At 56.3% G+C, this 12,075-nt stretch overlaps 1 protein-coding gene across 1 annotated transcript; it reads left to right on the top strand.

Moving 5' to 3' along the window:
- The first annotated feature begins 1,371 nt into the window (after positions 1–1,371).
- LOC134431285 (twist-related protein 2-like) lies at positions 1,372–11,239 on the top strand. The gene is made up of 2 exons (XM_063179265.1): positions 1,372–6,065; positions 9,910–11,239. The coding sequence occupies exon 1, from the start codon at positions 5,587–5,589 to the stop codon at positions 6,058–6,060; it is 474 nt and encodes a 157-aa protein (XP_063035335.1). The 5' UTR covers positions 1,372–5,586; the 3' UTR covers positions 6,061–6,065; positions 9,910–11,239.
- Positions 11,240–12,075: the final 836 nt, after the last annotated feature.

A 12,075-nucleotide genomic window follows, 5' to 3' on the forward strand; every position in this document is an offset into this window, starting at 1 on the left:
AGCCGCCAAATCCTGGGAGCTTCGAGCTGCTTCACAAACCCCACAAAGCCCAACAATTGCAGAGAAACCCAACCCCAGCCCGGCCTCCCCCCGCGCCCGCTCCGCGCACATCAAACGCCTTTTAATCGGAATAGAATTTCCTGGGACGAAATGAGGAAAATCTGGCGCTCGCATCCGCCCGGCCGCCGCTCCCTCGCCCCGGGCTCATCCTGGAGGAGCTTTTCCCTCCCCGTCCCGCTGCCCCTCATCCCCCCCTGCCCACCGAGCATCCCAGGAGCCCCTCGGGGAGCTCAGAGCCCCTCTCGGGCTCGGCCACCCCGGGAATTTGCTGTGGATTCCCTCTGGAAAGGCAGCAGGAAATGGGCCCCTGCAGCCCCGCTCCGGAGCACCGCGAACTCGTTCCAGCCGCCGAGGGAGAGCTTTCCTTTCATCTCTAGCCAGGAGTTGAGCCGGGCCTTTCGTCTCTCCCCAGACATGGCTTTGAAGGCTCCGGGGGTGTCCCAGATGTGCTTGCGGGGCTGCGAGGGGGTGGGGGCAGCTCTGGGAGAGGGGGGTCCTTCCCCTGCTGCTGTCAGGAACCCCCACCCTGGATGGTCTGAGGGTCTTGGGACACCCAGGCCTCGGGGACATCCGTGAGTGGTGGCTCTGGGCATGGTTTGCAGCTCCAGGGCCTTTTCTGAGCCCCCTTTGGGCTCCAGTTTGGCCCAGCAGAGAGGCAGGAACTGGAGGCAGCTCTGAAGGATCTCAGAGCTGCTCCCAAAGAAATAATTCAGTGTTCCCTGGGATGTGGTTCCATCCATGGATCCATCTGTGGATCCATCCATGGATCAATACACCCATGAATCTCTGGATCCATCCATCCATCCATCCATGAATCTATGGATCCATCCGTCATCCATCCATCCATCCATCCATCCATCCATCCATCCATCCATGAATCTATGGATCCATCCATCATCCATCCATCCATCCATCCATCCATCCATCCATCCATCCATGAATCTATGGATCCATCCATCATCCATCCATCCATGGATCCGTGAATCTATGGATCCATCCGTCATCCATCCATCCATGAATCTATGGATCCATCCGTCATCCATCCATCCATCCATCCATCCATCCATCCATCCATCCATGAATCTATGGATCCATCCATCATCCATCCATCCATCCATCCATCCATCCATCCATCCATCCATCCATCATCCATCCATCCATGAATCTATGGATCCATCCATCATCCATCCATCATCCATCCATCCATCCATCCATCCATGAATCTATGGATCCATCCATCCATCCATGAATCTATGGATCCATCCGTCATCCATCCATCCATCCATCCATCCATCCATCCATCCATCCATCCATCCATCCATGAATCTATGGATCCATCCATCATCCATCCATCCATCCATCCATCCATCCATCCATCCATCCATCCATCTATCCATCCATCATCCATCCATCCATGAATCTATGGATCCATCCATCATCCATCCATCCATCCATCCATCCATCCATCCATCCATCCATCTATCCATCCATCATCCATCCATCCATGAATCTATGGATCCATCCATCATCCATCCATCCATCCATCCATGAATCTATGGATCCATCCATCATCCATCCATCCATCCATGAATCCATCCATCCATCCATCCATCCATCCATCCATGAATCTATGGATCAATGCACCCATGAATCTATGGATCCATCCATCCATCCATCCATCCATGGATCACTCCATGGATCCATCCATCCATGAATCTATGGATCCATCCATCCATCCATCCATCCATCCATCCATGAATCTATGGATCCATCCATCCATCCATCCATCCATGAATTTATGGATCCATCCATCCATCCATCCATCCATCCATCCATCCATGGATCCTTCCCTCCTCTCCACATCCCCATCCCACTCACGGGCTCTGCTGCTCTTGGATAACATCCCAAGGAAAACTGGGATTTACTGCAGCTTCTCCAGGGTGTCTCCCTCTTCCCCTGGGTGGAACCCAGCTCTGGTTGCCCCTGTGATAAAAAAACCCCAAATTTTGTTCCCAATTTTGCTCCCTCCCAGTTCCCAACCCCAAATTCCAGTCAGGTTTGCCATGAGCAGGAGCACGAGGGATGAGTTTGGGTCTGCTCCATGGGGAAGATCTGGGAAGGGACCCCTGAGGCAAATTCACCCCCTGCCCTCCCAACACCGCCTTTCCCGGATTTTTCCAGAGGGTTTTTCCCTCCGGGATGGAACAGAACCCCCCACAAATGTTTGTCTGGTTGCTAAGGGCACTCCTGGACTCCTCTTTCCCACAAGTTCTTCAGCGGGTGCTGATTCCCACAAATTCCTGAGCTGCTGCTCCACCGGAGGGTCCCGTGGCTCAGCGTGGGGGAGGCCGAGGTCGGGATGGATTTTTTGGGATTTTTTCTGGATCTGCCCTAGCTCCCTGCACGCAAACCACTGAGATTTTCCCAAATCCAATTCCTTTTAAAGCTAACCAGGTTCAGTGCACCGGGAGAGGAAAATATATCTCATTTTCTGGCTCTGTTGGGATTTTTATTGGGATTTTTTATTAGGATTGGGAATTCTGTGCAGGAGAGTGGGGGGATAAAGGGCATGGATGCTCCTCTGGATGCCTGGAATTGGAGTCAGAGCTGCCAGAGGTGCCCAGGAGTTGGATGCTGGAGGATCCCATCCTGGCCTTGGATGTTCCTGGGGGTTTTGATTCGCTCCCAAGGTGCAGGACAGCAGCTCCTGCTCCCTCCTCCCCATTCCTCTCCTGGCCTGCAGTCCCCTTGCTCCCATTTCCTTGGAATCCTTATTTGTCCCCTCCTGTCCCTGTCCCCAGCCCCAGGGGACCCCTCCTGGGGTGACAAAGCAGGAGGAGAGACCTGGAAATGGGAGAAGCTCGTGGGGACCTTTTCTCCTCATCAGGACGCTGAGGGATCCGCGGCAGATACGGGGTCGGTGCGGACCCAAGGGCAGCTCTGGGGGCAATGAAGGGCTCAGAGGGGCTGATCCCAACATTTCCAGCATTCCCAACATTCCCAGCTCCGCGCTGGGAGAGCTCAGGACGGTTCCTGGCTGCTTTGATGGCCAGATGGGAGCAGATGGCGGAGAAAAGGGGGGAAGAAACTTTCACGTGTCGGAATTAAGTGGAACAGGATGGGCCCAGCCCGGGGATGGGGGGCGGCTCCCGTGGCTCATCCTGACCCCATCCCACAGGAAAACTCTGGGATCACTCCCAGGAACCCCCTGCACCCCCCGGGACCCCCCTGGGACCCCCCAGGACCCCCTGACCCCTCATTCCTCCTCCAGCCCCGCGTTGTGACAGATCCCAGCGCGTTCCAGGAGCGTGAGGTCACCGCGCCGGGGAAAGGACCGCGGGGCCATCCATCAGCCCTGATCAAAGCCCCGCGGGTTCCCCTTCCCAGCGCCATCCCAGCGCCCCGAATTCCCCGCGGTTGCCGCAGCAACCTCGCGGGCGGGAGGGATGCTCCGCGGGTTTGGCCGCCCCGCAGCTGTTTCCACTCCGGGGCCGCCGTAACTGGAAAAACCTGCGGGTCTCGAGGCGCTTCCCGGCCTCCAGGGGCCGCGGCTCTTCCCGGCTCCCTTTCATCTTCCCCATTTATCAGCGTTATCCTCTCTTTTTTTTTGTTGGTTTTTTTTTTTTCCCCCCTTCACGCAGGATGAAACGGGGATTATTTTTGTCCTCCGGAACAAAGAAAAGGAGCTTGGAAAGAAAATCTCCAAACAAAGCAGAGCAAAACCCTCTGAGAGCACCAAACGCTTCCCCAGCACTTCCAAGGCCACCCTGGCCATGTCCCCGAGTGCCACCTCCACTTTGAAACGCCCCAGGGATGGGGACCCCACCCCTGTCCTGCCCAGGAGGAATTTTACCAATGTCCAACCTAAACCCTTGGTGGCAGCACTCAAGGCTGTTTCCTGCTGTCCTGTCCCTTGTCCCCTGGGAGGAGATTCCCCCCAAAACCCCCCAAAATCCTCTTGGGAGGAGATTCCCCCGAAAATCCCCCAAAATCCTCCTGGGGGGTGATGGATGTGAGGGACTGGGGGGAAACCAGGAGGGGACGTGTCCAGAGGGGCCAGGAACTGGTGGGAATCGGGAATTCAAATCTCCCATCCGGTGACTTCTCCCTGAGTCAAGGGAGCTGGGCTTGGCTCAGTTGTTTTTCTTTCTTTAAGGCTTGAAATTTTCCCCGATGTGTCAAAAGCAGCACCAGAAAAACCCCCAGCGAGCTGGAGGAGTTATTGAAACCACTTTGGTGCCTCGTGACCTTTCCATGAGGAGTTTGGATGAATATCCTCCCAAAAAAAAAACACTCACTGAAAGAACAAATTGAAATGTTTGAGGGAAAAGCCACAACCCCTCCAAATGTGGGGACAAAAGCCCCTTGGGGTGTGGGGCTGCTCCTTCCTGCACTTCAAAGCTCATTGTGTTCCTCCGGGATCCCAGCCCCGATCCCCAACCTCCCCTCCCCCGGCCAGAACCCTTCTCCTGGTGAAATTCAATTCAATTTTATTTTCTTTTAAAAGGAAAACAATAAAAAAAAAAAAATTATAATAATAAAAAAAAAGAATTAATTAAGGAATAAAGGCCAGGCACAGGCCAAGCCTCAGCTGGAGCTGGTGGCAGCTCCCCAGCCCTCGGCAGTACTGCTGGGGCAGAGGGCTCCAGGTCCAGCCCCAATCCTGTCCTGGGGGATTCCCAGAGAGGTCCTGCCCTTCTCCTTCTTCCTCCTGCTCCCCTTCCTCTTCCATTTCCTCTTCCTCTTCCTTTTCCCCTTCCTCTTCCACCCAGGAGCTGCTGGATTTACTCGACAGGAATTTGGTGATGGATCAGTGTGATGAGGGAGATGAGAAGGATGGGTGGATGGATGGATGGATGGATGGATGGATGGATGGATGGATGGATGGACGGACGGACGGACAGATGGATGGACAGATGGATGGATGAAGGGATGGCCTGGCAGATGGACAAATGGACATAAACTCAAGCTCATTTTGACCAAAGCCTTTCCTCAAGAGCCCTACGGATGCCGATCTCCCTTTGGTTGCTTCTTCCTTTGGATTTTGGGAGCTCCTGACGCACTCATTGCAACCCCTGTGGCTCCACATCCCCACCTGGCTCCCTCACAGGTGAAAGTCTCCTCCTCCACCCCAAACAAGGGGACGTTTCTTTGCGGGGTCAACTGGGTTGAAAAATCAATTTAAAAACCCCCCAAAGCCACCACCGAGCTCCATGGCTGGGGCTCCCTTGGCACCGAGAACGTCGCTGACATCCGGGCGGCAGCCGGAGCATCTGTGCCGGAGGGCTCGGGGTGGCGGTGGGGAGGGAGAGAGGAAATCTGGAACCCATAAGCTCCAGAGCCGCTGGCGTTCCCCCGCATTGGCCTGCGCCTGGTCCGCCCCCGCCGCGCTCGCCCTATCAGCAGGAGCTGTTCCCGAAGTCATCCCAGAGCCCTCCTCTCCTGGCCCAAAGGAAAAGCCAAGGAGCTCCTTGGAGGGCTCTGCGGGGCTTGGGGCGCCCGGGGAGCCCCAGGGCGGCCGAGGAGATGAAGGAGGAAAACCTTTCCCCGGAGTCCCCCGAGGGCAGCGCGGCCACCAGCGAGGACGAGGCCGAGCGGCTGCCCAGGAAGAGCGGCCGCAAGCGCGGGCAGGGCCCCGGCGGAGCCCCCGAGGCCCAGGGCAAGCGCAGCCGGCGCAGCCCGGCCCCGCAGCCCCCCGAGGACGCCCACGCCCAGCGCGTCATCGCCAACGTGCGGGAGCGCCAGCGCACCCAGTCCCTCAACGACGCCTTCGCCGAGCTGCGCAAGATCATCCCCACGCTGCCCTCGGACAAGCTCAGCAAGATCCAGACGCTCAAGTTGGCCGCTCGCTACATCGACTTCCTGTGCCAGGTGCTGCAGAGCGACGAGCTGGACCACAAGGTCGCCACCAGCTGCAACTTCCTGGCCCACGAGAGGCTCAGCTACGCCTTCTCCGTGTGGAGGATGGAGGGCGCCTGGTCCATGTCGGCGTCGCACTGAGCCGGGTACGTGTGGCCGCGTCACCGTTGTGTCACCACCGTGTCCTCGTGGCCTCTCTGCGTGTGTCCCACCTCGATCCCGCTGGGAATCGCGGCCACCCCCCTGGCGCTCTGGGGATGAGGGATTTGTCCCACCAGACCCCAGAGCGGGAGGAGGTGGCGGTTCCCGAGCCGATCCCGCTCAGCAGGGGTGGGAAAGGTTCAAAACGGGGTTTTAAAAATCTGATTTATTCCCAAATCGCGTCCTTGCCGTGCTGGGGCTGCCGAGGTGTCAAAGCTGCCCTGTCCTGGGGTGGCCTCGTGTCCTGCCTGGCTTCCCCCTGCTCCTCTCCTGGAGCTCCGCACTCGGGATGGGACCCGTGATCCCGCTGGATCCGTGGAAATCCTGCACTGCCCGGGGAAATCTGATGGACTCAGCTCAGGATGCTGAGAGGCGAACAATCCAAAATTCAGAGTTTTAGGGCAGGGAGGAATCGGGAATGGGAGGAGCGGGGTTAACGAGGCGCCAACGCTTCCCGCAGAGCAGGAACAGAAAGTTCCAGAGGACATTCCCGAGCCAGGAGCTCCGGGGATGCCTCATGGGACCCTGGCCCCGCTGTTCCCAGACAGGACCAGGGCTCGTCCTGCCTCTGCTCGGGCACCGAACAGCCCCGAGTTCGAGGCCGTGGAGCTGCCAGGGCTGGCTCAGGGTGCCGGGCATCTCCCAGGGGATTTCCTTTCAGGATGGGCCACCTTGAAATTCCCTTTCCCAGCCAGCAGGAAATCTGACACTTTGCTAATTTCATGTATAAATATCAATCTTTGGGGGCAGACCCTGTTGTTTCACACATTAAATCCTGGTTTTGCCGGGTCACCTCCCCTCAGGGCCGGCCAGAGGAGAAGGGTGGCCCCTTGTCCTCAGTTTGGGATGCCCGAAATCCGCCAGGACCAGTCAGGATGCTGAGCCCCCCTGGACCCCTCACCCTCTTCTGGGTTTGGCGCTTTGAGGTTGGATTCTCCAGTTTTGGGGGTGTTGTGGGGCTCTCCCCAAACACAGGGAAGCTGCTCAGCACTGCTTAATCCCGAATTTTGCAAAGCCTGACTCAAATCCTTTTGCCTTGGGGAGGTGGAGGAGGCTGAGCCCCCTCCCCATCACCCCCAGACCCATTTTGCTCCCTCTGTTTGCAGAACCCGACGCGGCTCCCAGAGCTGTTTATTTAAGCCAAGTTCTTGGCAGAACTGAGGGATAAACAGAGGGATTAAAGACCCTTCAGTCACTTTGGAGAGCTCCCGTGAGCAAAGCGGGATCATCAATCCCGTTAAAATCCATCCCGAGTGCTCTGTGCCTTCATCCCCCAGCTGGGGAGGCAATCATCCTCCCTGGACAAACCTACGGCATTTTGGGGCCCCTTGAACAATCCCAGCCAGGCAGGGAGGGAGAGGAACGAGGATTCTCCCAGAAAAACCCCCAAAACCGGGAAAGCGGTGCCGAGCTGGGGAGGGAGGCTCTGAACGAACCCTGCGCTCGGGCTTGGGATTTCCTAATGGAAAGCAGCCCCTGCATGGTGGAACTCGGCCTATTAAATATCAAAGGGGGCTGGAAAAGCTGGATGTGCCCTTGTTAACCGGGAGACATCAGCCCGGGAAAAAGAGGGATGGAGCCCTCAGGCAACAGAAATCACGTTTGAAGTTCCCCCAGCTCAGCTTTGCTCGAGTCTTGGGCACATTAAAATGGTTTCTTTCCCTGCTGGAGGAGAAAATGAGGCCGGGAGCTGGAAGTGCCGGGGGGAGAGGCTGAGGGCTGATGTTCCTCGCCCTTCATTTGTCTCCCTGGATTTATCGCCTCTCTCGCGTTGCCCTCACTTAATTGTGTCTCCTGAAAGACCTTGGATAAATCTTCCCTTTGGGGACTGTTGCTCTCGCCTGGAATCGGCTTTGTCTGGCGGCTGCTTCATTTGCTTTTATTTATAAACACCTCTCGCTGCTCCGGGGCACTGCGGGAGCTCGGGAACAGCTCCCATCCCTGTTCCCTATTCCCTTTTATTTCCCTGCTCAGGAAATCCATCTCCAGCTGCTTTAAAATCCCCCGCATCCCTCTACAGCATGACAGGAGAGCAGGGATCCCTTCCCACCCCAAATCTGTCCCTTAAAAGTGGATCCAGCCCCAGGTTAAAGAGCTCAGGGTGGTCCGAGACCCCCAGTTTGGGGCTGGGCTCTCAGGGGAGGTGAGGAGCTGCTGAAATCCTGGGAAATCTGTTCCTGGGTGATTTGGTGCTCCTGGGATTCCCTCCTGGAGCAGAGCAGGTTTGGAGGGTTCCCCAAAATCTGCTCTTCCCAGAGCTGTGCTTTCACTCGGGGTGGAAGGGGAGACGTTGGAGGAACCGCCCTGGTGAGGGATGTGGGACATTCCCCAAAATCCCCCGAATTGTCACAGGCCCGACCAGAGCTGCTGGGTTCATTTTCCATCAAAAACCTCTACGTTTTCATTAAAAATAGACAAAACCACCCAGTGGGACCGAGCTGCTCTCCGTGGCAGAGTCCCCGCACTGCTGAGGATTAGTCAAAATTAATCCAGACGTAAAATCACGGATCCAGGCCTGGGGAACGAGGAAATATCTCGGGGTTTATGGCCCCTGCAAGGAGCTCGCTGGAGCCGCCTGGGCCCCGGGAATGTCTCTGAACCGAGCCCGTTTGTCATCGCTGGAGCCGCCTGGGCCCGGGAATGCCTCTGGAAGGAGCCCGTTTGTCATCCCGGCTGTCAGGGGGGGCTCCCGGCAGCGCAGGGCAATGAGGAGCTGCGGGAGGAGCTGCGGGACCGTGCCCGGATCCGATCCCGTTCCTGGGGCGGACAAAGGCAGGGATACCCAGGCAGGGTGAGGAGGGAGCACTGTGAGCTTCTCCATCCCAAATCCTGCAGGGCTCGGCTCCTCCCAAAGCTCCTGCAGCCCTTGGCCAGCCCTGGAATGCTCCCATGAGGGTTTCTTGGCGTTAAACCTTGTCCAACCCTCCCTCCCAAAATCCTGCCAGGAGTGTATTTTTGGGATCAGACCTTGCTGGGCTCAGGGAGCTGATCCATTTTCCCATGGGCTGGGTTGGGATGGTCCTGCCTGGCCATGACTCTGAAATTTTGGCTGCTCGTTGCCCTCGAGCCCCATCGCCCATCCCAAGGGCTCACATTGGCCTTTTGGGAAAATACAGATTTTCCCCTCTGTCCTCAGCCCTTCCTGGAGGAGAATTCCTGGAGGCTTTGATTTATCCCTCCCCAGGCTCCTCTCCAGAGAGGGGAAGATCTCGGTGAGGAGGAAACAGCCGGAGACAAAGCGGGAGGGGATGGAATAAACCCGTTGGTTCCAGGGCATGGATTTGTAGGATTTTGGGAAGCCAAACCCGACCTGACCCCGCTGGCTCTGGGGGATGGATTTGTAGGATTTTGGGAAGCTGATCCCAACCTGATCCTGCTGGCTCTGGGGGATGGATTTGTAGGGGTTTGGGAAGCCAAGCCCAAGCTGACCCCATTGGTTCCAGGGCATGGATTTGTAGGATTTTGGGAAGCTGATCCTGACCTGACTCCATTGGCTTCAGGGGATGGATTTGTAGGATTTTGGGAAGCCGATCCCAACCTGACCCTGCTGGGTCCAGGGCATGGATTTGTAGGATTTTGGGAAGCCGATCCCAAGCTCATCCCATTGTTGCCAGGGCATGGATTTGTAGGATTTTGGGAAGCCAAACCCGACCTGACCCTGCTGGCTCTGGGGCGTGGATTTGTAGGATTTTGGGAAGCCAAGCCCAAGCTCACCCCATTGGTTCCAGGGGATGGATTTGTAGGATTTTGGGAAGCCGATCCCAACCTGACTCCGCTGTCTCTCCCCAGGTCTCCGCCTCGATGGAAGCAGCTCCAGCACCCAAAACCCCACAGGAACCTCCCTGGAGAGAGGAGGGAAGGACCCCAAACCCCCGACAGCCCCGGGGACCCCAAAAACTTTAGGGATGAGCTCGAGGGAGCCGCAGCAGGAGCTGCTTTGAGTCGGTTCGGACGCTGCTGGAGGAACTCGGGGCTGTGATTTATTGTGGGCTCGCAGGTAAGGAACCATCCCCAGACCCCAATTTCCTCCTGTGGGACTGCCAGAGAGCTGAGCCCTTCCCAGAGCAGGACAATTCCTCCAGGATGAGGGGAAGGGGAAGGGCTGGAGCCCCCCAAGGACCTCGGGGGTGCCCCCGCTTTCATTCTGCTCTGAAGGCTCCGCGCCGGGACGATCCCATGGATTGTGTTGTGTTCCCATGGATTGTGATCCCATGGATTGTGTTGTGGTGTTCCCATGGATTGTGTTGTGTTCCCATGGATTGTGATCCCGTGGATGGTGAGGATCCAGGGGGATTTGGGGGCTGCTGAACCCCCCAGGCACCCCCAGCCACTCCTGCCCCATGGATGAACCTCACCAACACCCTGGTGGAATCTCCCAGTTCCTCAGGATTTATCAGGAATTGAGGCTGGAGACGGAGCTGTCGAGAATTTTGGGATTTTGGGGCCATTTGGGAACTCTGAGTGGATTTGGGCTCTCTTGAGGGTGTGGGGAAAGGACAATGGAGGTGTTGGGGGTGCCCAAAACGACCCCAATAAAGCGCAGGGGGAATTTTCCAGGGTTCAATCCTTGTTTTTCCTAGGGAATGGTGCTGCCAGGTCCACCCTGCACCTCCCTCAGCTGGGCCACATTTATTGGAATAAAGAAAAAAAAAATCAGTTTTTTTTTGCCTATTATGGCAGAAAAAGAGGGGGAAAATCCCTTCCAGGGAGGCTGCAACAGGCCTGACCCCCCAAATATTCCATGGGAGAGGAATTCCAGTTGTGATCAGGTTTGGGGCGCACCAGAGAATCCACAGAGGAGCCACAGGAAGGCCCAGAGTGACTTTTCCACCCAATTCCCAATTTTTATGTGCAGTGGGATTGGATTCCCTGCTCCGAGGAGTCGACTGCAGCCTTCAAAAAAACCTGGAGGTGCTTAAAAAAATCAGAGTTCTGTTAAAAATGGGGCTGTGGTGGCTTCGTTTGGGAAGGATTTTACAGCTGAGAAACAAAATCGGCTTCAGAACTTAAAATCTTCCTTCAAAAAATAATAAATTGTGCTTGAAAAATAAAGGGCAAAAACTTATCTGGGGAGTGAGACTCCAGCTTCCAACCAAAAAGGTGAAATATATTTTTAAAAGAATATTTTCAAGTATTTTGATGTGTCTTGTTTGTTTAAAAAAATCCCTGCATTTTAAATGAGAAAAAAAAAAACTTTAAAATGAGCCAAAAAACCTTAAAATGAGGAAAATGTCATCCTGTGCATGGTGGATTCCTCCTGGTAAATTCCAGCAGGATGGAGCTTGAGAGGTCCCTCCATCCCCCCCAGGACCCCCACCCTGAGCCACACCAAGGGTTTTGATTCCTTTTTTTTTTCCTTTTAAAATTTCTTTTTTTTTTTTTTTTTTTTTGTTTGTTTTTTTGTTTTGTTTTGTTTTTATACAAAATCTCCTCCCCCCCCGTCGCCGCGGCCGGAGCTGCCCCCACACCCAGCTCAGCCAGGGCTGTGTCCCCTTTGTCCCCAAGGCTGGGTCCCCTTTGTCCCCAGAGCTGTGTCTCCTTTGTCCCCAGGGCTGGGTCCCCTCTGTCCCCAAGGCTGGGTCCCCTTTGTCCCCAGGGCTGTGTCCCCTTTGTCCCCAAGGCTGGGTCCCCTTTGTCCCCAGGGCTGGGTCCCCTCTGTCCCCAGGGCTGGGTCCCCTCTGTCCCCAGGGTTGTGTCCCCTCTGTCCCCAGGGCTGGGTCCCCTCTGTCCCCAAGGCTGGGTCCCCTTTGTCCCCAGAGCTGTGTCCCCTTTGTCCCCAGGGCTGTGTCCCCTCTGTCCCCAGGGCTGGGTCCCCTTTGTCCCCAGAGCTGTGTCCCCTCTGTCCCCAGGGTTGGGTCCCCTTTGTCCCCAGGGTTGTGTCCCCTCTGTCCCCAGGGCTGGGTCCCCTTTGTCCCCAGGGCTGTGTCCCCTCTGTCCCCAGGGCTGGGTCCCCTC

This window comes from Melospiza melodia, chromosome 31, assembly GCF_035770615.1.
Source record: "Melospiza melodia melodia isolate bMelMel2 chromosome 31, bMelMel2.pri, whole genome shotgun sequence".
Classification (NCBI taxonomy): domain Eukaryota; kingdom Metazoa; phylum Chordata; class Aves; order Passeriformes; family Passerellidae; genus Melospiza; species Melospiza melodia.

Coding starts and splice junctions, on each gene's coding strand:
- LOC134431285 (XM_063179265.1), top strand. CDS start 5,587: ATGAAGGAGGAAAACCTTTCCCCGGAGTCCCCCGAGGGCAGCGCGGCC.